Source organism: Pomacea canaliculata, linkage group LG8, assembly GCF_003073045.1.
Source record: "Pomacea canaliculata isolate SZHN2017 linkage group LG8, ASM307304v1, whole genome shotgun sequence".
In the NCBI taxonomy this organism is placed as follows: domain Eukaryota; kingdom Metazoa; phylum Mollusca; class Gastropoda; order Architaenioglossa; family Ampullariidae; genus Pomacea; species Pomacea canaliculata.
The window spans coordinates 20336636-20364378 of record NC_037597.1 but is presented as its reverse complement, the minus strand read 5'-3'; the positions used below and the strand labels follow the sequence as shown (position 1 = coordinate 20364378).

General features: G+C 49.1%; 1 protein-coding gene and 1 long non-coding RNA gene across 2 annotated transcripts in view; one reads left to right on the top strand and one right to left on the bottom strand.

Moving 5' to 3' along the window:
• The first annotated feature begins 3498 nt into the window (after positions 1 to 3498).
• LOC112570060 (ribosomal protein S6 kinase alpha-5-like) overlaps positions 3499 to 27743 on the top strand; it is a 41006-nt gene continuing 16761 nt past the window's right edge. Inside the window, 1 exon segment of the mRNA XM_025248266.1 lies at positions 3499 to 3784. Coding sequence (XP_025104051.1) covers positions 3649 to 3784 — 136 coding nt within the window. The 5' untranslated portion in view covers positions 3499 to 3648.
• Positions 14058 to 19116, bottom strand: LOC112570061. The gene is made up of 2 exons (XR_003100582.1): positions 16367 to 19116; positions 14058 to 15793 (listed from the first exon to the last, which is right to left on the bottom strand). It is a non-coding gene; the product is annotated as an uncharacterized LOC112570061 (long non-coding RNA).

Sequence of the window (27743 nt, the reverse complement as noted above, 5' to 3'; positions counted from 1 at the left end):
CTTCTTGTATCAACATCATGATATAAGGCCGCAAGCTGGAGTCCGTCGTCAGGGGCCAGGTGCATGAGGAGTTAGTTAAACTACTATGCAATCATCTAGCTAACGAAGGATTGTGCGACTGGCCCCAGGACGCCTTGTGCCTTTTGTCCGCACGAAAGCACAGAGTCGACACGGTCTGCTTATTGTTAAATATTGATAGCATATGGTCGAATAGTTGCGTGCCCAACGTTTTTAATGTAGTCTGTTGCTGAAGCTGCACGATTCTAGAGATTATTAGGTCATAGGGTTACCTTTTCTTTGCAAAATAAATGAGGACGATGGTTTTTAGGAAGACGTTTTTAGGGTTGGTGGAGGGAGACGAGCCGCGGGTAAGGGTGGGGTTTCCATAGGGCATAGGTTGGTTTTCGCTTGATGATGCAGCAGGTATGCACGAATATTGTGCCTGTGAATAAACTGGATAAACAGCCAGCTCGACAGGACAGTTGAAGAGGAAGGGAGCTAGGCAAGAGAAGAGAGGGGGATGCTGGTTGGGGATGGGGTGGTGGTTGACTGTTGAGCCGATAAACAGGTTCAACAACAGCGGTATAGCCGACAACACAGGCGTGTGGATGCATGCTGTCGTGTGGACAAAGGTGCCTACAGCTTGCTGTATGTACAAAATACAATTTGACCTCTCCACCAGTACCACCCCAACCCCACCACGCAACTTGTAAATTTTTTTTTTAATCTGGGATATTTTTATGACATTCTGCGACCTTCCAGTCTCCTTCCAGCTTTTAGCTAAAAATAGCTCAGTTGACCCAGAAAGCGGGCAGAGCCCCGAAACTGGGTCAGATCAGGCGCTCCCCCGGGGGGTGGGGGTGGAAACAATTTTGCACGCTGGGAGCCGCGGAGGAGGAAAGGCAGGGCTGGAGTATGGATCTGGAACTCCTCGTCTTTGGACTTGTTCTTCCCCCCCTTACCCTTCCCTCACCCCCCATTCACTCCACCGTACGAGGAGCTGCATGTCTGGAAGCTGGGCTTGCGCCGGGCAGCCACATGCTGAGGACAGGTTCAGACGATGTGTCCGCGGAACATGTCCTCCTGCTCCTTGTTGGCAGATTCGCTCAGCTCAGGACGATCGTTGAATTAAGCCTCTCATTGGCCTCCTGACTTCAAGCCAACCGTGAATATGATCACAGCTTGAGTCTTCCATTCAAATGCTGTAAAAAGAACCTACAAATTCTGTCAACATGTATTTGGCGATTTATGATGCTTTCTATTTTGCGTTAAATAATACTCTAAGCCAGTCACATGCCATTGTAAAACAGCATCAATGAGAATATCAACCAACTGTGGTCATGGCCAGCAAGTGCCCTTCGTCGAATTCTAACATATCTGCACTGACAAAACCGGGTATTGTGGTGCTGACAGCTGTTTATCACTTACAGATCGGGGACAGTTTGTCAGACGAGACCTTTATGCACGTTGACAGTCTGTCTGTCAGGCCGGCAAGTGGCTGTGTGCAAATGTTCATCTGTGGCTTGACTAAGCCAGTGACTCTATGCACATTGCTCACTTATCACAAGACAGTTTACCCACTTGAACCGCTCTTCCCTGCAAGCTATTAATAAAGTGCGGGATTCAATTTGCTAGTCAAAGCCCTAACGAACTGCGTTTGTTGAGATAAGTGGTGTGATGACCCGTTTACACCCGAGAACACAAGTGCAGCGCCTAGGGACTCGGATGTTTGGGGGTTTTTTTTTTTTCTAGCGGTGAGGGCTGAGAGTCATGAGGGTTGACGACTCAAAGCATACTCAGTTGTTTGACATTTATTATTGGCACAGGTGTGTGGAATAAATTGACCGTTTTCTCTCCTACAAGTTTTACGCTAAAGTTTAATTAGTCGGGAGTGAAAAATCCATTTAAGTTTTTCTTCCATTGTACAAAGAGATAGAACTGCGTTCCATTCCCAGCCCGTCACAAAATACAGTGAAGGTTACCTGTCCTGGGTTCAGCTCTCGTCTCGGGCAATCTGTTCTTTCTCTGCATTGGCAGGTGTTTACAGGGCTGGCTGCCTTGCCGTGATGTAGTCTTAGATGCTGGCTCGGCGCAAAACGCCAGTTCTCCCCACCATCACCCCACTTTGTGTTCTATTGTCTTCGACTAGTTCTGGCCGTGGACAGATATTCTTCTGACCCCTTGAACTTATAGAAGACCTGGTGTGTCCTAGTTCTTCGCCAGGCGTGTCACCGATAATGCGGTCTCCCTTGTCCCAGTATCTTTCTTTTAGAAGCTGGTCTGACTGAACGTTCAGGTCCAAACATCGCCCTCCGATGTTCTCGTCCTGGCGAGAGTTGGTCGTGCGATGTGGGCAGCCGGCTGAACGCCAACCGATCGGCGCGGGGCGGGACAGACTGTTCATGTGAGCTGCTCCCGACGTCGCGCGATGGGCGCTCACTGTTCACTGGCGATCGTCAGCTGCGGGTGCCCTACAGAGAGGAGGGATCGGTGAACCTGTGAACAATACGTGTCCATGGTTTTGACCTTCGCCTACGATATGTGCCGTTGGGAAAACAGTCGCGCGTGACCCCCAGGTTCATTTGCATGCGGCGTGTAACACACATGGACACCGGGAGACAGTGAAGATACAGAAGACAGTGTAGGTGTGTGCGTGTGCTTTGGTGCCGCGTCCATGTTCACTTGAACTGTACAGCAGGTGAACTTCTTTGTGAGAAACGAGTCCAAACCCGTCTTTTTGTGGACCGAAATTGTGCTTAGTCTTTCGTTTCTCATTCTCTCTCTCACACACACACGCACACCATCTCGCCCGTCACCAAGGGTTCAAAGATCATAAGATAAAGATAAGCCTTAAACAGTCTATGAACTTCTTTTGTCTTTGTAGGCCGCAGTGAAAATGTCTGCCCCAAGATTAGAGGATTTATTGCAGACTAAGTGATAAAGAAAACTAAAGAATAACCCTCTTCATCCGTGAAAGTCTTCCCTGGATACACTGCCGCCAGAACTGTAGCCTTCCGCCGCACCCTGCTTGCTGCAACGGTAGCGCGTGGCATGCCAGGCCGCACGGCAGGTTGAGGCATGGGGTGACGTGCACTGCTGAAAGCGAAAGTTGCAAGTGCTTCCGGTTCGCCGAGACTGGTGCCAGCGTGCGGTGTGCGTACCAAATGATGCAAGCAACTCGCTGAGTCGGGAGTAGGACTGGAGCGGTCGTGGAGCTGGTGGTGGAGGTCGTTGCTGTCGCAGCTCGGGCGGCAATCCCTTTCTCGTCGCCACCCCGACGAAGTCGACGACCTTCGCCAAGCAGATCGATTCCCGGAGCCGCGTCTGCTCTTGCTTTGCCCGCGGTGTAAAATGTAGAGACAAGCCACCAACAGCTTGATCGGCAACTACTACTACTCATAGTAACAGCGACAGCAAGAGCAAGCAGACGTAACACCCTGCGGGGACTACCCCGGCCACACAGTGCAGCAGTAGTGTCGGTTGTGTGAACGCTGCCGTAACGACTGTGTGCGACACTGCTGTGCTGTGCGGCGGTCGGTGAACTTTGCTGTGACCGCAGACGGTGCTGGCCTGGCGTGCAGCTTTTCTCGGTGCTGCGGTGCTGTGCGCCGTGACCGTGCGGTCAGGGTGGAGGGGTCGGAGGAGGACATGAAGACCCACGTGGACTGCACGTGCTACTTTCGCTTCGACCATCTGGACTCGGCCGAAGACAGCGCCAGGAGCGAGGGCATCATGTCGGCGCCGCCTTTGTCCCCAGATGTCGTCATCAGTGTGGACAGCGCGGGTAAGCCAGTGACCATGATGGTTGTTAGAATCAGTTTGTGGACAGTTGCCCGTATGTAGCTGTTTGGTAATGACAGCTGAACGCTGCAAAGGTGTGTTTGCGGGACTTGAAACTATGACATTTTTTTTAAATTAATGTATGGAATCGATACCTTCGACCTTTAGTCTTATCTTACCGAAGCGGAAACTCGACTTGCCCCCAGCACTACCACCACCACCACCACCTGCTAACCTTGATCTTTCAACTCAGTCGAGAGACGACGTGTGGCCGCACATCTGGGGAAAGGTTTCTTGGGAGCGGAAGGGCGAGGTTAGCGGCGTTAACTGCGAATGTTCTTGTTTGTCTCCGCAGGCATGTAGCCGCTGCGTATTACCACCTTGTATGTTGAGGGAATCATAAACAAGCATGCTGTATGCGGACATCATATGATTAGAAAGGCATGCTCTTTCCAGGGTGGGGGAGGGAAGACCTTAGGGTGGGGTGGGGATGTAACGGGGACAAAACTGTTCTTTGTGGTTGCACTTTTCAGATCGTGTCAGATTTTCTTACTACTTCATTGTTTTATGTGTCTGGAATCTTTGCTTCTGTTACTCTGATATGTTGTCGTTAAGGAATCTGCAGTAATTTTATGTTTCGTAGATTCTTGTTCATCCATAGAGTAATTTTTTCCCGCGCTGTCTGTGTTCGACAGTCAAACATGGGTGGGAAGATATTCTGTCTTCTGATTGTCCCATGATTTTTGTAACATTTTCTTTTTAGCCGTCGCGAATATGTGCCACTCACCTTCCCTGTTGATGCTGTGTTTGTGTAAAGAGAGTTTCCTGATGTAGGACCACACTGAAGTCTTTGCTGCTGAATGAATGCACAGTTCATTACGAGCTACATCCTCATCCCTGTAGCCAGAATGTTCTTCGGCGAAGCCAGACACGTGCTGATGATCATGTCTGTGCAGCAGCACGAGCGCGAGATAAGTTGCTGCAGGCACCAGGGGCGTCTACCGCTCAAGAAGACAAGAATAACTATTCATTTTTTCCTCCTTCCCTCGATGCTGTTCCTCCACGATAAAAGTAGTGACAGATTATTATGTCTAGCGTTCAACAGAAACATCTGTGCGACTTGACTGCGGCGACAGGGTGTAAGGCGATGAAAGTTTGCTATATTTAGCGCATTTGAAAAAAGTATAACGGGGCAGGTGTTGTGTGGAGGGGCCCACCCCTATTAGGGTTTGCAGTAATAAGAATACAAGTTGATTCTACAGAGTTACTGTTGCAGGGATGTACCGCTGTGCAGATGGACAGGGAGGGTTAGCTGGATTGATACGTTGTTACAGATGACTATATTAAGTACAAGATAGTGTTTCCCCAGATCTGGATGAATGCCACAACTCCCCCAACCCCCACCACCACCACCAGTGTTCGCCCAGTTCTCAAATCTCGAGATCTTAGTCTGCATAGGTCACCATGCACAGAAAGAGGTCACAGACGCACGTCAGAAAAACATATACACTGTACATGCATTTTCTTAGTCAAGGCTGTCGCAGCCAGTGGGAGAGCTGCCACCGTATTCTAACGAGGCATATCGGTGTACAACCTTGACGTCACGAGTTTGGCCTCCTCCTGCGCGTGGTGATGATTGTAGGTCTGTATCTCGACAACGACGCGAGGGGTTATCTCGTACATGAGCTATCTCTCTCTCCTCCCAAATAGCTGTAAATCTTTTGACACCGTGGTGAAGGTTAGGACAGGTCGGTTGATGCAGGCAGGACAGATGTTGCAATGCTGATGCTGTAGAAAATATTATTATGGGATACCTCCCGTCGGTACAGTTTAGTTACCACAGCGAGAGCGCAACGGAGTCGTTACACAGCTGTCGTCTGTTGGCAATGTCCTCTCCGAGGAGCAAGAGCTCCTGCACCCAAACCCGTCTTCCAAAGGTGGGACTACAACCATCAGTGTCACACGACAGCTGAGCACTCCCTCGAACTCCCGAGTAACAGCACGCCATCGCTCCTCCCTGTCACGTGTTACATATGCTCACCGAGGCTCTCCAAAAAAATAAAGCTAATACCGTTGACAGCAAAACACCCAGAGGCTTGCAGCATACTTCCTAATTTCCTGAAAACTGTGGAAAGTTTGGGGAAAGAGTCAAATGTCGTAGCAATGGTGGCTTTTTTTGAGGTCACAGAAGGAAATAAACCTACACAGATGGACTACAGCGATTCGGTGAAGGTCCCGGCCCCGGTTGCCTAAGATTGTTGACAACCTCGGCGGGACCGTTGTGTCATCCTCAAAAAAATTTCCCTTTTTTCCCCAGGCCCATTCCTTCCCTTTAGTGCACTGGCAGGCTGTGTATCGACACTGGAGGGGAGGTGCACATGCAAGCCGGCGCCTGTTTGTGCAGAGCATTCAGCGCGTATGTAGAGCGTGCGCGCGCGCTTGCATGTCGTGTCTGCATGTACGTGTGTGTGTGTGTGTGCGGCGCCCGTCGCGCCCTCTGAAGGTAATGGAGCGCCTGACGGTTATTTGAGTAATTTTGTGGCTGCCCTCTCCTCCTCCTTCTCCCCAATTCCTCCTCCTCCACAACCACCACCACCTTTTTATTTTTAGCCATGCTTGAGTAAAATATTTCTTCTCTTTCCATTTCTTCGCAGGAACAATAAACTGCTTTTGTATGCTAAAGAGGAAGACTCTTGTCTTTATTCATGGAAGGTGCTCATAAGCGGCGGGCAAGCCACAAACAGTTTCGATAAACACAAAAAATAAAACGATAAAAACATGTTTACGTCGGGATTATAGCCACCGACTGTCAGCTTGGAAAGGTCCGTTGGGACTTGCGCGCGCAGAGCCTGAAGTTTATGTGTATATCTTGCACGCGAGGTGGGATGTGTGCAGGTCAATGGAGCGCCCACCTCCATGTGCGCGTGTGAAAGTCATTTCTAACCGTCTTGGCCGCTGTGGCTTTTACTGATGGTGTTATCAAGCCGCCGCTGCTGTGAACGCAGTCTGTTGTTTGTTGTACCTGTGAGCATGTTAGTCCCATGAGGTCTACTACAGGTCCCTGCTCACTCAGTTGCACCACTTGTGTCAAGCAGACACTCGTGAGATAAGCTGGGCCACCGGTAGTCCTCGACCCCCATTTCCCACCCCAGTCATCTACCGACTTTGAGAAGAGGTACCCTGCCTCCTAACGGGACAGTTGGGTGGGGTGTCCCCGCTAGTGCAGTGATAATCCAGATCGCATCTCGGAGGCACTGGCATGTCTGGATGGTACACCGTGTGCAAGGCTGGGTGTCGGGGTTTCTTCCCTTTCATGATGTCATAGTTTAAAATTACCACCAGGGGTAGGCACCTTCTGAATAGCACACGAGTTCAGAAAGTTTATGCGGTTTCAAAGAAACAGGTCTATAAGCATAGTGCAGTAGGTAGACTGCGTCTTGACACCATGCAGTTTACAGTGGGTTAACGTGGTTTTACGGTGGGTTAACGTGGTTTTACGGTGGGTTAACGTGGTCGCAGTAGACTGAGGGTACAGAGGGTTAACGTACCCAGAAGGATATGTAAGTACACACAGGAGGAGGTGTCATAGGGTTGTGTGTGTGTGTGAGGTGGGGGGATGAATGGTGTGAGGGAGGAAGTGAATAGCGGATATTTGAGGCTAGAGTACTGACTATGTTACCCTGTCCTCGCCATTTTTCTTTCTCGCGGTCTCACATCGCCAGCCGAGACTGCTGCAGGTCGGGTGTCTCAACTCCTACCCCACCCCACCAGTCATGGTTTCTACTCACAGTTCCTCCGCGTCATCTCTTTAAATAGTCTTTCGCTGAGTTTTTTAAAATTTTGTATTTCATCATGGTCTGTTTTGTATTATTTCTTTTTAAAAGATTTCATGACATCATCGTTACCCGATTCTGCTTCACTAATAATAGTCTTATCCTCTGTTATAATTATCCGCAGCAGGGTTTCTGCTCGCATCTCTACTAAAAATAGAAAGGCCGTTTTTAGAGTCACGTGTTTCAAATGCAAGTCATATGCGGCAGACCTGGTTAGAGCGGAAGTTTCTAATTAATAAAGTGAACACTGGCCACCATACTCTGGTGGGTGGTTATCCAAGCGCTACCGTACGGGCTTGCTGCAGCAACAACTGGCGGCAAGGTGCAGCTGTCGTGTGCTGCACTCGATGCGCCAGTCAACGGAAATGTGGGTAAATCTTTTGCCTGAAAAGGTGACAGAACGGACGAGAATTGATGTTTTGTGGGTTTTCTAGGGCTAGCCTCGGGCTTTTATGTTTGTACTTTATGTTTACACCAGTCGAAGTGGATGTCCTGTCATGTGCGAGATGGAGTGCGGAGTTGTAAATGTTAAATATGTTCACATCGTTATCACAAGATCATGTGCTTCAAACTAACCACAGCTCCAAACACAATAAAGTTAGATGGAGTGGGTGAGCAGAGCTCAGTCGCCGGTAGTGACGTCAGCTTTTGACTGTGTCATAGCAGATATACCTGTAAAGTTTCGTTTATCTATTCCTACCTACCATCAGTGGTAATCGCTACCCATCGTCTCATTTTCCACTCAGCGATTTTCACGGTCTGTCGTTTGCACATGTGAATGCTTATCCCGCTGTGCGCGCGCGTGTGTGTGCGCTGCGCGTGCGTTTTTGTGAATGTCTGTATGTATTTGTGTGTGCGTGCGTGCCGAGCTGGGACGTGCAGTCAGTCATTCGTGCTGCCTGCAGTTGTTTGTCTGCCTGCTCGCCATCGACCAGGCCGTTCACTGGCCCCACATTGTGTCTGACTGCGCTCACAGCGCCGGCAATCTTTGCCAAGGTCGACGGAAATGCATCCCACGACATGAAGCGAGGAGTTTCTCTTCTCCTCCCCTCCCCCTCCCCCACCCACCACCCCCCCTTCCAATACACGCACCCGCGGTGTGTGTGTGTGATGCGCGCCGCCTGCGTGCGCAACTTTCTTTCTTCATACCGCCTGGCTGCGCAGCCTGGCAAAGTGCACGTGCACGCACCGGTGCGACATGAACAAACACAACAGCCTCTCAGATAACTGATCACATAATTGATTGTTTTTTTTTTAATGGTGGGAATTCTGTTGACGGTGGGAGAATGTAGATTTATTGCACGCTAGCGTTGTGTATGTGTATGTTGTGAGTGTGCACGCGCGTGCGTACGTTTCACCGAAAGTAGTAAAGTGATAAACAGACTGTCTTTGGATCCGCAAATGGCCGCCAAGAATGAAGATCAAACGGTCTGTGTTTGTGTTGTGTTTCTAGTGGTGCTGGTGCTATTCCGTGAGCTGGCAGTCCGCCTGCTAAGTCGCCCTCTACCCGCGTTTAGCCTGCAGGCGAGACACTAAACTACCTTTGTGTCTCTCCACTATGGTGACACACCTGTCGATATCTACACCACCCGACAGTTCATCCTAGACCTTAGGAGTATGCGTGTGGATGAAGTTAAAGATGGGTAGGAGATGGAGAGAGAGAGAGCCATCTTGATAGTAGATTCATCTGTTGTTGTTTGGGCTTGTTTTATTTTTGTTTGGGGGTTTGAGTCGTTTTCTTGTTTTGTTTTTTGTTTATGTTGGTTTGTTTGTTTTGTTTTTGGTTTTTGTTTTTTGTTTTTGTTTTTTGTTTTGTTTGGGGGTTGGTTCATTTTCTTGTTTTGTTTTGGTTTAGTTTTTGTTGGGGGTGGGGTCGGGGTTTTTTTTTTTTTCTGCCTTGGAGCACCACAGGCCAAAGGGAGCCAATGAGATCGTTGTCTGATACAGGCCAACAGTGATTGAGAAAAGAATCGGCTTTAAAACCAGAACGAAGTTCGAAGACGAACACCTGAAGTTTTCCATCCACTCACACTCCCCCCTTCATCTCTCAGGAAGAAGGCGAGGCGGGTATCAGTAGATGTGGGTCAGACTACAGGTGATCTTTATTCCGCCGTCCTCCCATCCCACCTTTCCGCTTTTTTCCGCCCGCATTAAAAGAAGAGCTAAGCGAGTCGTAAATCAGCGATAGACATGAAGGTAACGAGGCAATCGACAGGAGACACGATGCAAACGAAAGCCAGGGATGACATAATGGCATCCTGAAAGGTCAAAGGTAGGCTGTTATATTACCTGTGCAATCTCCTAATGCAAGTCGACTGTTTGCATGTGCAGCTCGAGTTCTAGGCGGAGTGCACGCCTTTTGGATGAGAGAGAGAAAAAAAAGGAAAGAATAATGTAGAAGTGATTCTCTACGAAAACAAATGAGAGGCAGAAATTCGTGCCGGCTGCAAAATAAACTCGATGAAAGAAATCCGGAGAGTAACATTAAAGCCAGTAGCTGCCAGTTATTCGTTAAGGATCGGGAAACTAGATTCGCTTCTTGAGGCCGCCCCGACACTAGGCCGAGCTTGTAAAAAATGCCATGTCCCACGGTTGTTTTTTCTGTGATGGGGGTTGGGGGGGGGGGAAGGCAATCGATTTTGAAAACATGTACAGTGGAGAGGTGGGGTGCCGCCTTCTAGTGACGAGGAAACCTACCCACCACCCACGCCCCCGGCTTTTCTATTAGTTAGCATGTTTGTCAGGCTGGCCGGCATGGTGGCCGTGAAGTTTAGAAGTAATGCGCAGACTGCAGTGTCACAGCTGATCACCTTCACGACGTTTAAAATGGGTAGGAGATGGAGAGAAATTTGTTTGTTTGTTTGTTTGTTTGTTTGTTTGTTTGTTTGTAGGCGCGCAGTGCCGTATGCTAGTCTCACTGATGCCAGGGTCGTGCTGGCGAGACCAAGAATAAGGGAGATCATCTCTGCAAGGAAAACGACGGTAACTCACCCCCCATGTATTGGGTGGGTGTGGGAGGTGGGGTGGATGTCGTTGCTGTGAAGAGTATTTGAGCTCGTTCACGTGTCAGGTACACAGTCACCATTCACAGACACGTGGTGTATACTTCGGAATGCGCAGGGTTTGAAGGGTACAGGTCGGAAAATACTCTACGACTCATGTGTATCTAATGATGTATGTACAGTATTATAAATTATAAACTCGTAAAGAATGGAATATACAAAGTTGAGTAACGGCCTGAAATGGACAGACTGCACCAACTCGTAATCTGCAGACGGGAATACAAGCACTGAGTGTGCAGACCGAATCCACACAGCGGGTTGCGCGCTGGGAATGTGGAGAATGGAATGCACGGGCTCCTCCAGAACTGGAATGTTAGGCTGCAACAAATGCTTTACCAATGAGGGGTAGACGGCGCAGTCTCTCGTTGACCGTTACATCAGGACAGACGGGGCCGGACGGGTGAGCAGTTACCGACTAAAGAGTGGAATCGTGACGATGCAGCTTCTGCAGCTTATTGTGGAACGCACGTGCACGCGCGCGATAAAGCTGATAACGGGATCAGCGACTTTCGATCAGCCACCAGGCTGGGGGTCAGGAGGACCGTTACTTCACGCCTGAATACTTTTCACCGCAACCGTCATCAGTAGCGCCGAAGTCGAGGGAGGAAGGTTTGGTGCCGGCAGGTGGGGATGGTTTGAGGTGAACGACCGGGACTGCAATGTGTGAACGGGGTGGAGGCGGGAGAACAGGAGTTGGTGGGTGGAGTGGAAACCTGTCTTTGATCGCTAATCGTTGCATCTGAACACGAGGGTGTCGCACAGCAGATCGCATGTGACCCTGTCCTGACCATGAGCGTGCATAACGTGTGATCCTCCTCCTCCTCCTCATCATCATCATCATCATCATCATCATCAATGGATTTGAAGTTAGATATGCATAAGACTTCACATGCAGAGAACGAGGATGCGAAACAGTTGTGTCGCTCGGCAGGTTGTCCTTCGATCGTAGCAAGCCCTGGGTCACGTGACGTATCTCAGTATCGTTACGTGAAGGTCGCTACAGATGAAGAAAAAAAAGGACAAAGACACACACCGACTTCCTGGGATCAAATACCTAGATGATACCTAGATTGGCTAGATACCAGCCTCGTTGTGGTCAGGCCTGAACAGGGCAGTAGTGTTGACGGTCTCTCGTGCGGCTTCTGACGCTTTATGCTACCCCATTGCTTCCATCCCCCACCCCAAAACATCACGTGATCTCAGACAAATGTGGGTTTTTCCCTGGGTGCATGAAGCACAGTTGTATTTGCTGTAATGACTTGTAGGCTCGGGTTTATAGGGTACGTGTTGTGTGCAGCGGTGTGTTAAGCAGCTTGGCAGCAGAATACGAAGATTCTGGGGTAGCACCACCTCCAGCCATGGGTGTACATGGGGTGTAGTCTTCTCGTGACAGAGGCGCGGCATGTGCTTGGTTTGATGGACAGTGGCTACGGGGCAGGGTGAAGGTCCCACGCCTACTGGGAACTGAAAGTTGGTTAGCCGGGTAGATGGAAGCGATCCAGGAAAGATGGAACCCATCTGCTAACACTGCTAAGGCAGGTAGATGGGAGAGGGTGGGAAGACGGGAGGGTAGATGGTCGAACCGGGATCTTTGGCTCTGAAGCTGTGCACGGAACCTCCTAAGACTATTTGGCCTGCTGACAGGCGGCGTGGTGCAGGTCACGTGTCCCAGCGTTGGTGCAGGGCATAAAGGATGCACACCCTGTGGCTAATTTGCCAAAGTTTTAGAACTCTAATGCGACTGTTGCTGGTAGACAGATCGCATTGCAGTGACAGAAATGGAAATCTTAACCACTTCTTTTGTCTCTAAAGCTTTTTAAAAAAATGTTTGACTACCTACATGCTCAGCTAACCACAGGTTATCGTAGGGTTAAATGCTTGTCGATATTTCTGAGAGGGTGGAGGGGGACGATGGAATCCCAAAGATGTGCGTGAATCTCCGAGCTGACTTGGTGCCAGAGAAGGTTGTGTGCTAGGTGCGGTAAGCTGCGAACTGAATTCCTGACGGATATAGGGTATGCACGTGCGCTTCGTGTAGATCCGTTCACGAGGGACGGATTTTTTTTTCTTGTTTGGGTTTTTGGGGGTTGGAAGGAGTGACGAAGAAGAGTGGGGGTGGGGAGGTCATCTGGTATTTCTCCGGTTAAATAATGAAATGGCCAGAGCATCGTACTTCCAACAATCGATAGCATGCGCTCCTGTGGCCTTGGCTATAAACAGGAGGTACAGAAACCTCGGAGGTAGCTGTCGAAGCGAAGCTGTATATATCGGCACTCGCAAACCTAGGAGGTCTACAGCCAGCCTGTAGGCAGATTTCTTTTCTGGTCCGTTGACGCAACGATAGCGCTTTTCGCCAGTGTAGTGAGGATTAGCTGTCCTGGGTTCGGATCTTTCTCGGGCACGCTGTTTTTTCTCTGCGTGTGGCACCTGTTTGCAAGGCCGTCATATACCCTTAGTTGTTGTTAAACACCCATTCCCTCCCTGCTTCCACCTTCTTCTTCACAATCCCTGCTAGAATCGGTCCACATTGGCGACAAATATAATCGTACATTCGAGAACTTCACGGACGTCACGGATAAGGACGACGAGAGAGTCCGCGGAGTTGATATAACTCTGTGTACACGGACGTGTATAGGTGGACTGCTGTCTGTCTGCCATGACCAACGATTAGCCTCTTGTGAACTTCTCCGCTGTTAGTCTCGGCGAGCCTTAACAATGAATGTGAATAAACCGGAAGCTTTGTACACATCTGGCCTCGTTTTAGTAGTTAACTGAATAAATCGTCTGCCAGCAGTCCAGTAATACAAGTTGTGCTGTGTATGAGTCTTTGTCACTGATGAAGACCACGTCTCCATTGTCTGGCCTTCCTGCCCACGTGATCAGGCGGCCATCTTGCGCTTATTTGTGTGTGTGTCGTGGGGAAGGTTGGGGTGCTGTAGCTAAGGACCGTAAACAGCAACCTCAGCAGCAGCCATCTACTTCCTGTCCGACCGGCTGCAAATCAGACATCACGGAGACGATGCACAGACATCCTGGGGCCGTGCGCACAATTAGTGCGATTGTACACCCGGCCTCTGGTGGCCTCTTCAAAAGCCAGTGTTTCGACATTTCGTCTGTCCCCGTCGCTGTGAATGGCTGAAAGGAGTTTGAGTTATTGCCAAAAGTTGTTCTTTGCCGTTAGTCGTCGCGCATTGTTGGATGGGGGCGCTGTGTGCATTAACCAGACACCAGCATTAGATGTAATGCTTGAGTTATGTTACTACCTGCACTACCCGCCAGATCGTCTGGGTTGGTTTGCATGAACGTTTGTATCTCCTTTCCGCGCATGATGTTAGCTAGGAGACAGATGCTTGACCAAACCAACATAATTCTCACACACACACACAGAGCCAGGGGTTTATTGTCGATTGCATGTTGCGAACGTGGAGAAGCTCGCGGTCGCCATGTTGCCACGCCCATGCGGTTGTGCAGATCGACTGGTGGGTCGCGTGCTGCCCGGACCCTCAAAATCCCTCTCGTTCTGCCTGGGGCTAGGTCAGCGTTTCCAGGCGTGTGTATGATAATGATGATGATGATGATGATGATAATCATAGTAATCTTTTGTTGTTCCAAGCTGAACATGGAAGCTGTAAGCAATGCATTGATTAGCCACTCACACCAGATTACCTGTGCAGGACCATCCTCACCCTTTGCCCCAGTCTTCAGTCCCCGACACCAACAAACACGTGTGGACCATGGAGCCTCGTTGTGGATCAGTCCAATTTATCAAGCTAACTTGCAGTCCGCCCCCGCCACCAACTCCCTGCTCTATCTGTGGCTGCAGGAGACGATGGTTTGGGAGTTTTGTTTGTTTTAATTTTCTGCGTAAGCATTTTTGCTAGAACCCTTGACTGGCGACAGATTAATCGTCTGCCAACTCCACCCACATACACCTTTTTTTTCTTACTTGTGAAGTCGAGCTCTTCATGCTTTATGCTGAGTTGCACAATCCCTCTCCCACCTTTCCCCCGCACCTGTCGTCACGTAATAAACCCGTAATAATTCTCCCCTTCTCCACTCTTCTCCATTCATTCGTCCCTTGATTGGTACCTAGCACTGTTTCAAGTAGAGGTTCCTGGTGTCTTAGAAGTGTGGCAACCGTGTTTCATTGCCATTGGTTATGTTCTCGGCACAAGATCCGGAGCAGCCTCCTCTGACACTTGTTCTCCAATGACTGGATTCTTCTGTAGGCAAGCAGGATCCACGTTTCACATCCTTACAGCAGGATTGGAACTGCGCTTCGATGACTTGGACGAAACCTTCTTTCATGTCGAATTTTCGTATCACGTGCCATAGCCCCTCGTAGCAGACCCTGTCAAAAGCCTTTTTAAAGTCTTCCCACCCCCGAGCACTTGCACATCGTTATACAATTTAACCCCAATAATTGTCCCCGCCCCTCTCCCTCAGAGTCCTGCCAACTTCTGGCCTCTCCACGCTTTATTTTTTTAATTGTTGTCAACTGTTTTTTTTCTTTTTTTTTTTTTGGCATTAGGGGATCATCAGGCCGGTCTAGCATCAGCAGGCCCTGACAGCTGGTTTGACGTCTTTTGGTTTTTACTCCTTGTTTTAACCCATCCTTCGAGCCTGGGAACAGCAGGAATTGGGGTCTCAGAGTCAGACCCTGCGCAGTGAGACCTTCATTTAAGTGCATCGACAAGCGGCTGACGCCGTAGGGGACACGGTGCGCAACAAGGTCGTAGGGTTTATCTGCGGGTCGAGGGTAGGCAGCGGTAATTATCGGGGTGCCGCCACCCCACCCCCTGCAGCTGCTCAGCCCGGCCTGGCGGCGAAGATTTAATCAAAGAGCGTGCAGCTGGCCCTCAAAGTAGCTTAGGACCGTTGTGACCTCGCGTCAGACGCGGCCGTTGACGTTGTCAAGACACAAAGTACGGCTGACCCAGACAGATCAGGCCGGTGAAAGTGCTAAACTGTGGCCGTTAAACCGTGTGATGCCACAGTCGAGCATCAGATGTGATGTCACGATGGTGCACCTGCTGGGAAGCTGGCTGTGTGACGTCTCCTTCAGGTGAGCGGGTTGTCACTGCTTCGTGGAAGGTACGGGGCGTCGCTGACCACTACCTAGAGGTGACCACCAGAGGAGACGATTTACCGGTATAACTTCGTTTGCAAAATACCGGTTAATATATACACGAGTACATTATGTGTGAAAACAAAGTTGGCGCAAATTTAATAAAATATTGTCAGTCGATGAGCATTTGAAGCGTTTCCAAGTTTAGTTTCTTTTCAACAATTCTGGTGACAACAGTTTGTTGAAGAAATAATAACGATAAATGTATATAGCATAAAAAAGTAATAAAAGACAAACATACAAACATACAGGACACAAAGAAGAATCCAAACCGCTGAAAGAATTCATCGTCGTTTCACTTTATCACACGGCCTCTTATTTGCTTTCGAACACCTTCAGTTCTTCCTCGAAGGTGATTGTGATAAATACAATTATTGATCACTGTTAATAAAACAAGACAAGCTCCGACTTTTTTTCATTTTGAAGAGAAAGCCTCTTGTAATAAGTCGATAAAATTTTTGTACAGTGCATCAAAATGTCTTAAAAAATATTTTTTTTGGAATAAAACCATTCTACTTTTTTAAAATTTAAGTTTTAATATGTTCTTATCGTCGAAAACCCACCGCGAACGGAGAAGCCCGAGTGACGAGCGACATTGCGGAGCGGCGGGCGTTGTCGCAAGAGGCGGGTTGTTGCCGTTGAAGTCAGACGTTAGGCAACATAAAATGGCGATTTATTGCCGCCCTTTTCGATTGTTGGTTTTTTTATCCCCTTGGCTTTTGAGCCAGCCCAGACGTGGGGGCCAGACAAGTTGCTACCAGTGTTTGCCGCCCTGCTGCGTGTCTCGTCACAACTGTTGCCCTCGGCGAGTTCGCCTGGCCCCTCGCCTAAGTGGTCCGTTGGTGAGGCCGTACAAGGTTCCACAACGTCAGCAGTTTTTGGATGGTGAATCCAAACGAATGCCTGCTGCCGCAGAGGAAAGGATGGTGGTGTGTCTGTGTGTGTGGTGGTGGTGGTGGGGGGTGAAGTTAGCTACTTTGCCCACTTTGTGTCTTTGCGTAAATCAAGGACACTTCTGGTCTCTTTGCTCGTTACGGGCCCCAAGTGCATGCGTGTACACTTACAGGCCGCTAGAAAGTCTTCATAACAGGAAATTGCGTCTTCACACGGAGACACCAGCAGACAGCCAACCGGCGCCCCAGCACGTGCATCGATGCAGACACGCGCAGATACAGGGATGGGTGAGGGGGAGAGGCGGGCGTGACAGGCAGAGGGAGTTGGATTTTGAATAGGGGTCGGTGATGCAGTCTGAGGTATGGATCCAGACACCAGTAGGGGTCGGTGATGCAGTCTGATGTATGGATGCAGACACCAGTAGGGGTCGGTGGTGCAGATGAGCAGAGGTTTGTAGAAGTCGAAACTCGTCCCCTGACCTCTGACCCCGAAGTTGAACCAGCGCCTTTCTTTCATGCCAGACCTTGGTGGCAGGCTTCTGAATCCGAGGGGGTAGTCTAGATTGGTTTGTACCTACAAAGTGACGCGTGATGATGAAGCTTTAGATGCAATTATGTAAGATAAGATGATAAGCAGAAGAAAGTATAAATGCACTTTTTCTCCTGGCTGGGTGCTGACACCATTGATCTTCACCTGAGATAGTCCATTGAAATTGTGTCGTGTCAGATAAACGAATATTTTTCTGGGAAAGGAAAGTAACAATAGTGCACCGCCACGTTTTTCTCATTCTTCGTCCTCTCTGTTCTCTAGCAATCAGCATCAGCTAGAGTAGACCGGTCTGTGACATCGGAAACCCTGGTGGACAATGGGAGCAGAGACGCCACAGGGCACCCGCTAACATAACAGATATAGGTCTTGTCATCAAGTTCAACAAGGGTCAGAGGTTATGGGGTCGGATCTGGTCTTCGGCACACAGTTTCAAGATGTGAAACCTGATTCGCTCGCCATGAGGCTGGCTCACTTTCTGACATCGGCTTAAAACTCCCCCAATCATAAACAAGTATCACATTCGATCACATAGTTTCGGAAGATGGCGCTAAAGACAGGACAGCGTCGCATACGCAAGGTCAGAGGTCAGCTGCTGAGCGTGGTGCAAGGTGTTTGGACTCCGCCACGAGAAATTAGATAATGAGGACATCACGTGGTTGACGAGCGACTATCCACATAAACAATCGAATGATGACTAGGACGCGTCTTTGACTGGAGGTTCTCACATTGCTGGGTCCTCGGGTTTTTCTGGTTGTTTGTTATGTATGTTTATATTTAATGTCATGCTTGAGGTATCATGTAACATCTCATTATTATGTAATGGTAACGTTGGCAGATCAACAATTTCTTGAACAGGATTAATAAAGATGTTTTGTGTTTGTATTATTGTTGTACCAGGCTACCTCAAAGACCCCTTCTTACAGGTGGTGGTGATGGTGTGTATAGGGGGGGGGGGGGGTGACTGTGTGACGATTGGGTACGACAACCTGTTGAAGATAATCATGGCCTGATAAGTTATCATCACTGAGTGCACTCCCACGACTCTTGGAATCCCACGACCCTATAATCTGTGTGTGTTCGAGCAGTGTGCAGGTGGACCCTGTGTGTGTCTGTGTAATTTTCCTGCAGGAGGCATGAGACTGTGGAAGCAGACGATTGATGTGTGATTCTGCTTACAAAAGCCGCCATGGTGCCAGCAGGTGTTACCTGCACGTGCCGAGAGATGAGGGCACGTGCAGCCCGTCCTCACGTGGACCTGCCTGCCTCCTGCAACGCCCTCTGTCGCCATGACGTAGCTGCTGTCAGCAGCCGTGGTGGTCACGTTCCCTGCTCACCGTGCTCACCGGACTGTGGACATGTGTCTACATTGTACATGTCTCACCTCATGCCAACAAGCACCACTGGACTGTGCACCTGTCCGCACTGTTCGACTGTGTGTCTCTGCACTTAGTGGCCGAACCTTGAGCTGCGGGCAGGGCGGTGGGTGGAAGGGGAAAGGGGAATATTGCCAAAGGTTGAGGTTATTTAATTTGCGACAGTGATCGAAAGCAGGATGTTGCTGGGGATGTGGTGAAAGAGCGGAGACAAGAAAGACTAGCGCGTCTCGGGATTTCACAATCCGCCCTTGCGTTTGTGTATCTGTGTACTCGTGTGTTTGTCAGTCTGTATCTTGACTCTCTATCCTGTGTGTATGTGAGAGAGAGAGAGTTGGGGGGATGCCAAAGAATAAAAGCGATTGCATGTGCTCACACGTGCTTATCCAGATATTATTATAGTGACAAAGAATATTATTGATCCGCCTAATATGTACCTCTGACCTCCCAACAACAACTCAACATGCTTGTATCAACGGGACTTGTTTAGTTTTGTGTGTTGTTCATTTTTTTTTTTTTTTTGTTTGTTTGTTTGTTTGTTTGTTTGTTTGTTTGTTTGTTTTCTTCATAGTCATAACAGTGCAATGTGTCCGCAACTCCCACAGCCACATTCTAGAATGGACGAAACTCTTGCCAACTTCACAAGTTTTGTAATTTTAAAACATGTCCGTTTGGCACCGGATACAAAGTATACCATAAGTATAATTAGGTGATGCAAGTGTTTGGGTCTCTACAATCTTTCTCAACAGTACATTTTGCCGTTATGACAACCGGTGTCAAAATGGGGTTCAGTTCCTTTTTGATACTTTTTAAAAACTCAACTTGGTAAATAGTTTTATATCTACTTCAAATGAGCTGCCAAGTCAGTAACACCTTATTTTGGCCATGACACATTGTTGATGTTTATCTGCATCTCTTTGCGACAATGTCCTATAATGTGAACTGATGTTTACTCCATTGTCGCCCTCTAATCCAGGAACACCCGCAAGAGAAAGACCGGGTGAGTTAGGGGTGTCCAAGTAGCCATAACCAGGGTTGGGGAGGCGGGTATTGCATGTGTTTATCTTTACTACGACCGAGTGTTCTACTTTCCGAGAGGGTTCGATGACGTCTGGCTGCAGTGAGTGTGAAGTGGCCGCACTACTCGCCCCCACCCCACCCTCTCCCACGCCCACCTTGCTAGTTGACCGCTTTATTAACGTCTGTCTCATCACGTCAGTAGTGTTTTCCTTCCGAGAACTAGGGCACGGGTGACGTCAAAAAACGACAAGATCGATTTCAAGGCTGGTGCCTGACAGCGTCACACGGCTGTTGGAAAGTCTGACGTCCGCGGAGACCGCTGTCGTGACACGTTGGCGTCGATAGGACTTACGGCCCTCGCGTCGCGCTCGACATCGTACGGAGATGCTGGGCACCTGCAGCTTGCAGTCTGCGGCATTTACAGAAACACAGTCTCACCAACGTTTTTATAAACGGTGTAATTGGTAAATAATTAAAATAAAAATACTGTTTTATATATTTGTCACGATTTCTGACAGGGTCTCGTTCGTTAATCGTCGCATATTCTTCGGTACTTGTGAGGACAATGTCATTAAAGATTTTTTTAAATTGAATTATAAGGGTATTGGTGGTTAGGGGCGTGAAGGGGTGTGGGAGTAGATGTCCATGTCTGAAGATGCATGTGTATTGGTGTCTGTACCCCCTTTTTACTCCGGGGCGAAGAGGAGAAGGGGTTGGGAGGAATAGTAGGAATGTCACTGATCCGTGAAGCCTTTTATCTCTCTTCTTTTAGTGTCCAGAAGTAGCAGCTGTCTTTTTATTTTGTTGTTCGTGTTCTTTGTGTCCAGGAGTAGCAGTCGTCTCTGCACGTTACCATGGTGTTACTGTGTCAGTGTGCGACTCGGAGCTGTCACGCACGGTTGGTGACCTTTAGCATCGCTTTTGAACTGCGCACTGTTCAAGTTTCCGGCAGCTTTGCGTGCTTGCAACCCACAACACAACATTGGGCCCACGCCTATTGTGCTGACCTCGGGGGTCACAAGTCCACGACTTTTCTTTCTCTTTGTTGTTTTTTTTATTGTCCATTTCGTCATCCTCGAAGTGCCCTCTCAAGAAGACCAGCTGAGAGCCCACTCCATCTTTAAACGTGATTGTCGAGGGAGACTAGGTATGTGGGTCAGTGGCACAACGCCGTGACCTTTTGCGGTGCCCAGCAGGCGAAGCCGGTGACGCCATAGTGTCCGCACGTTCCTTGACGTGGACTTGTCCACCTGCCGCAGATACCAGCGAAACGGGACCTACCTGGACAGGTAGATGATGTCGGAGCCTGACTTTCGTTTTCTTTGTTGTGCCGCTCCGGTTATTTTCCCTGAAGTCATTATTGATGACTTACTGATGGTGAGAGTCAGTGCAGTGGTTGTTGTCACACACCAGGTCACGCCAGGGTCACATGGAGTCAAATTGCATGACATCATGTTACGCGAATCGTGTCGAGGGCTTGGGATTCTGCGATGGGATCGCCTTTCGCTGACGAGAGTGCGGCAGTGGGCGGGGTATATCCACCGCTGGTTTCGTCGGTAGGCGAGGAAAGTCTTGGTCGATAACGTCCTAACGTGGATGATTTCTGTTACCTTTGAGTAACGAGAGATACGAGTCTTCTCCGGTTTCGCCGAAAACACTCGACTGTGTACGGAAAGTTCCGATCGTGCGGGCGTCAAGCTGCGACTCGGCGGCCAATGGGAAAGCCCATCCCGCGCCCCTTCCGTGACAGATTTCTTGTAACCTTCTTCTTTCTTTTCCTTCTTCCCCTCTCATTATTTGTGGGAATCGTTGCGTGCAGCACGCTGCCTTTAATATGTTTTTTTTTTTTCCAAGAAGAGGAATAGGAGTCGGGTATGCAACGGTGGGGTGGGGTGAACAGGATTCCAGAGTCAGACTTGGCTTCAGGGTCTGAAGAGTGTGATGTATGTAGTGTACTCACTTTAACCGAGCTTCAACATCTGCATTCAAAGAAAATTGTTTTTCTTTCTTAGTGTGTTTAGGTCATTGTGGTTAAGTCAGTGTGGTGGGTACATATTGTAGTGGCTTTGTGTTTGAACCATCCACTAAAAGTAGCTCCCCATTGAACTAGTGTCAGTCTTCTTCAAGTTACAGACCCTCCATCTCTTCTCCTCCTGTCTCTACCTGCCTACATGTGACTTTTCCACACACATTTTTTTTCTGCCATCGTGAACATTTGCTTCTTTCTGGATTGAAAATAAAACGCGCAGTGGGGGCTTTGAACGCTGAAGGTGGGGTCGTTTTCTGTGCTGCAGTGAGAGTGCAGGGGTCACACGCGCTGTGGTGTCCGCGGGCTCGACCAGGCCAGTCGGATGTGCCGCCCTCTCAAAACGAGGCGGAAAAAAAATGGAACGACATCAAAGCACTTGTTTGCTCGTCTAGCAAAGCGGTGGCCGGGAATACGGACAGTTGTGTGTGTGTTGACAAGATGCACACTTGGAGGAGGAGGAGACACTGGCGACTGCCAGCCTCCTGTCCTCAGTCACCTGCCGTGCGACAGGTTGATCGCGCTGCTACTCTCTCTTCTCATCTCCTCTTAACCCTTCTGGTCGCTCGTTCCTTTACAGCAGCATCTCTTCCTTCGTCTGCCCCCTACCCTCCCAACCTCGCATGCCGATGGATTAGCGAGGTTAAAGCGGTGCACATGCCGTCTGTGGTCAGCTTACTTGCCGTGAGGATTAAGGCCCCTGCTGGAGTATTGTCGGCTTATTTTAACCTCCAAAGGACGTGATACTGCTGTGCTGCTGACTGCTGCCACGAGCATCTCACGCCTTGACACTCCCCGTCTCCCCCTCCCCCGGACACTCCCCGTCTCCCCCTCCCCCCCCCCGTCTCCTCACTGCCTCCTCCCCTCCTTTTCGGCTGCAGCCATATCCTGTGGGACTAGTTTCACGTTCACAGGTGGTGTTCAGCTGGTGTTTGACGCTGTAAAGAGTTGTCTTGACTTATGTTGTGAAGAGTTGTCTCGTCTGACGCTGTAAAGAGTTGTCATGTCTGACGCTGTGAAGAGTTGTCTTGTCTGACGCTGTAAAGAGTTGCGAGGCATGTTGAGCGTTGAGGTCCTTTCTCGGTCTTGAATCCAGACAGAAATGAGATCGGTCAGAGCATCGATAGACAATTTTGTGGGTAGCATTTTTTTTTTCCCAAAGATGATCGCTTGTGAGAAGCAAACAAGGCTCGTTTTCGTCCCGGAACTTCCAGCCAACTGCAACCCAGCTTCACCTGATGAAAAAACGCCAGCCTCGCCGCTTGGGTAATCTAATGAGTGGCTTGGGGTGGAGGGGAAGGTGGTAAATAACATCGTGCAGCATTCGCCAGACGACTTTGGCTGTTTCCTGGTCGACTTCGGACCTGTAGGGGGAAAAAAGGAGGTTGGAGGGAGGATTACAAGGAAGCGAAGTTTAAGGAGGGGTCGGGGTCATGGCTCGAGAGATAATGCTATGAGGTCGACGGTGAAGTGTGCTACGTTAGGATGGGCCTCTCGTGGCTGCGGTCTTCAGGTGCAGGTTGAAAACAGTTATTTGCTTTCTCCGTGCTTCTTGTCTATGGATGTGTACGCGCATGCTCACGGCGAGAGAGAGGGTGGGGGTAGGTAGGGGAGAGCACGCAGACGCCTTGAGACGACGCCAAGGACTATCCCTGTCGTGAGACGATGACGATTGTGTTGTTGTTGTGAACGCCGTTGAAGTTTGCGCAATAGCAGATGTACATGTTGTTTGTCAGATCTTTCCTTTGCCGAGGGGGGTAGACATTTCCAGCATGTCTTGGACGGTTTAGAACGATCTCATAAAGCAGTTCAGGCAATAATCGCTGAAATATTTGAACCTAAACCTAAAATACACTTAGTAAGTAAACAATAGTTTATCAATTTATCGTATTGTGTAAAAACAAACCCCAAAACAATAACAACAAAACATTAATGAAGATCTCCCTCTCACACACATACAGAGGGAGAAGGAGTAGATACACGTTGAGTAAGCAGGTTGTTGAGTTGAGGGAAATGACTCGCGATTCATCATCTCGCGGATGGTGGCACTGGAGCGGGCCAACCGCAGCCATCGGGGAAACGAAGTGAATCACCGGCAAGGAAAACCCCGCCACACCTCCCAGCAAGTTGGTCGGCCTTGACTGGCCAGACACTGAGTGCAGTGGGAGGAAACAAGGTCGGGTGGTTATCTTCGGGTACCTATCTTCAGGTGGGCGTGGACGCGTGTGGGCGTTTGGGGGGGACCGGAAAAGGATTGATCTACTGAGGATGTAACATAGGGCAAGCCTGTGTTTTGTATTTCCAACAGAAACATAACAGACCGTACCGCACATGTCGAAAGTCGCCGGCTAGGTTGAAGGAAAAGAGACTTGCCACAGATCCGCACACGCGCCGTCTTGTCGCGAGCCGCCGCGCGATGCCAGGCCCTGTGCGCATGTCCGGACGCTCGGCGAGCAGACGACACTTCGCTGTCGAAGTGGAGCAACGGAAAGTCGGGCAGTGGGCAGGGCTGTGCGCTTGTCAACGCGATCTGTGCGCGATACCAGCATGCGAGGACGTGTAGTGGTCCACAGTCTCGAGTACTCTGTCCCCCTCTGACACCCAGCTGCCTTCGCTGACCCCGCGCGGACTTGTCTCCACTTTGTAAGGAGGTCGAAGGGAAAAGTGCGTCGGCAGCAGATGGCGGCAGTCACCCTCGGCGTGACTGGAGATTCGTGACGGCTGTGCGTGGATTGTGGAGGTTACCCGTTGCTGTCACGTGCGGTTAGCAAGGTTTTGTTCTTCAACATGACATGCGGTCAGTGACCTTTATCTGTTGTCATGGGCTTGCCCTAATTTACATAATCTCCATTTTTTATTTATTTATTTTAACACAGACATTTGTAAGTTCCGGAACCAGTCCTTGGTTCAATTAAAAACTATTAGAAAAAAATTGTCAGCCTTCTATGATCACATTTCACAAAGTTTATTTTGCTGACATCCAGACAAACTGTTAATGCCATTTCCTCGAACGATAAAAGAATCTACAATATATTTTAAAATTCGGGTGTTGTGTCATTGTTTTTGTCATCCGATTTCATAGACCCCTCAGATACAGACGACCTAGACAATCCAGAAAGTTGTGTTTGGCGTGCATATATTTAAAACTATCGCAGAAGTTCCCTTCAGGAAAGCAAACGGGATGTAATGGTGTTTAATTCTGTTTATCCATCGCTTATATCTTGGCGGAACACGGGATGCCGGTGACGTCGCTAGCGATGTCGTGACGTCTGTTTAGAGCAGTCGAGGGCTGTTATCACAAGTGTCCGAGCAGCGGCGACTTCCGTGGTGGAGTGTGACGTCATTGTCAGGTCAGCGATCAAGGCCGTGTGGGGCGAGCCCCGCTTGTGTCAGACTGATGGACAGACGAGCGGTCATCGATCCGACACCACGTCAACTTGTGTCATAATGATCGAGATAGCGGCGCAGTTGGGCATCATACGCTGGGTTTTACCACAGACCAGTCATTTCATCATATCCCACCTCTCGCTCGGCCTTCGACGCCTGACTTGTGTACTACGCCGACTTTATTATTATTTACGTTTGAAAGCCCGGCGATGACAAGAAGATACAGTTTGCCATGCCGGAACGCGTAGAACACACCACACTGAGCAGCCTTGTGTTTTATCTGATTATCATTCATGCTTACCTAATAGTGTGGTCGTGAATACGCTTATCAAGATGTAATCTATCCACCATAAGATTACTGCCTGATGCAAAACGGTTTACCATGTAAAAAATCATTTCATATCACCTGAGACCTACCGTCTGACGCACAGGTTGCCTTTCTTCCATCACCACATCTCTATCCATTTTTTGTTTTTTCATTCTCTCTCTCTCTGGCATGTGCGCACGGAGAAGGGACTGGGACACCGAAGACAGAGCTGTTTGTTGCACGGCTTAGGGTGCAAGAACTTGTAAACACGATCGAGGCTATATCCTGGTTCAGCGAACTTCCGTGACCCCAGTTTCCTATGTTCTGGTTCGGCGACACACCTTAGCACCATCATCAGTGTCTGTACGCACCACGGCCATGCCTGCCCAGTCCTTTCATCCTGAAGGACCTTGGTTGACCCCGTGAACTCGCGAACTTAGCCATGACCTCAGTAACCCTGTGGTCAGGCTCTCAAGGACAGTGTTGTCCGTATTTCTCGTGTTCATGCTGCCTACTCACCACAAACGCTGCAACTCTGTGGCGGTGTTTACCTGGCGCCCACACTCAAACATGTTTTTCTTCTCCGCCACATTTAATGTGACCGTGAACAGACCAGACCTTGAAGTAAGACTTGATGATAATAATAAATAAAAAAAAATCTGCCAAGTTGTTTATGGTAATAATCTGTTTACCGCGGTCCTCATGGCTGTTTATATTTTCACGGAGAACCTCGCGTGATGCGGGAGCACGTGGCGGTTGCCTGTCATTTGGTGTAAATCTGCGCGGTTCACACGGAAAAGGAAAAAAATAAAGTAGCTGCAAGTGCTACACTGGCGACACCTGGACAGAAAGTGTAACATGAGCACAGACAGGATCACCATCAAAAGCTGTTGTTGTTGTTAACCCGTGTGAGGAATTCTCGCCTTCTTATTTACAGAACACGGTACAGTTGACATTCGTAAGTACAGGCTGGAGCAGGCCACGCCCACTTGTCACATGGTGCTGTTCTCGTTATCAGACACCTCCTGCCTGCCTGTCTGTCGTTTCTTTATTTTACACTACCCTTGTGCACTTACAACGGCTGTAATGTAAGTGTAGGATTGTGTATGCGAGCTTGCACGTGTGTGTGTCCGCGCGAACATACCCTGTAACATCAGATTCTTTGTGAGTCACGTGTCCGTGGATTTGGACTTCACGTCCAGCCGGCGCGTGCGAACCGAGTCAACAAGAGTTCCGGCAAATTCGTTGCCATAGTGACACCGAAACAAGATGTCATTTTTACACCAAGGTCGCTTTTATCTTGAGTGTCAATTTTGATCGATCGCAGAGTGGCGATAGTCAGAGCCCCTACAGCAGCGGTTCTCAACCTTTTACATGTGGCGACCCCCCTGACGAACACCGGTACGTCCGCGACCCCCTTAGCCAGCTAGGTCGGTGGAAGAGCGGGGGGTGGATGAGCCTTAGCTAACCTCGAACGCCGCGTCGAGGAAATCAACAACGGAAGAACAAAGTTCGTATCTGCAAGAAGTATAACTGTTAATGAATTTTACTAAAGCAAATTCTGTGGTGCTAATAAATATTATTTTATTGGACACTCACTTTGATTAATGAGAAGGTTGAGCCTGCTTGCTGTTGCATAGAGAAGCGAACCTGTGTGCGATGTTCGTACCCACTGCTATTCGCAGCTCAGCCTCTGCGTCCACACGATTTCTGTATTGAGACTTCAGTGCTGCCAATGCTGAAAATCCTTGCTCACACATATATGAAGTTGAAAATGGCAGAAGAACTTTCATTGCTTTCTCAGAAAGGAGAGGATATTCATCGTTGATGCTAATCCAGAATGTTGGCACTGGTGTTGTTTGGAAGACCATTTTCAGGGATTGGTCACTCGAAAGGTCGATGAGCTGCTCTTCTTCTTGCGTGGACAACCCGCTTGTGCTAGGATCAGCCAGAAATGGATTACGAATCCAATCGTATTTAGTCACATCAATTTCAGCGAAATAATGCTGAAACCTTTCTTGCAGTCCGCTTAGATGGGCAATAATTACATTCTTCACCTGATCAAGATTCAAGTTGTCAGCTTTGCACTTACACAAGCACGGAAACATATCAAAAATATTTTCTTGGCGTATCTTCTGCGTCCACAACGAAATGTTTCGGACGAAAGCATTCATCTTGTCAGTTGTTTGTAATATGGTGGTGTCCTTCCCTTGTCTGGTCATGGCCTTCTGTCAGGGACCTATAGAGTACTAGGACTGAGCACGTGCGAATGAAAGGGTGTGAATGATGGACGTTTCCTGAATGCGTGCCTTTAGATGTTTTTTTAAAAAAAGAGAGGTGTGACTGGAGAGGGAGAGGGAGTCAGCTATGAGAGATTGGGGAAG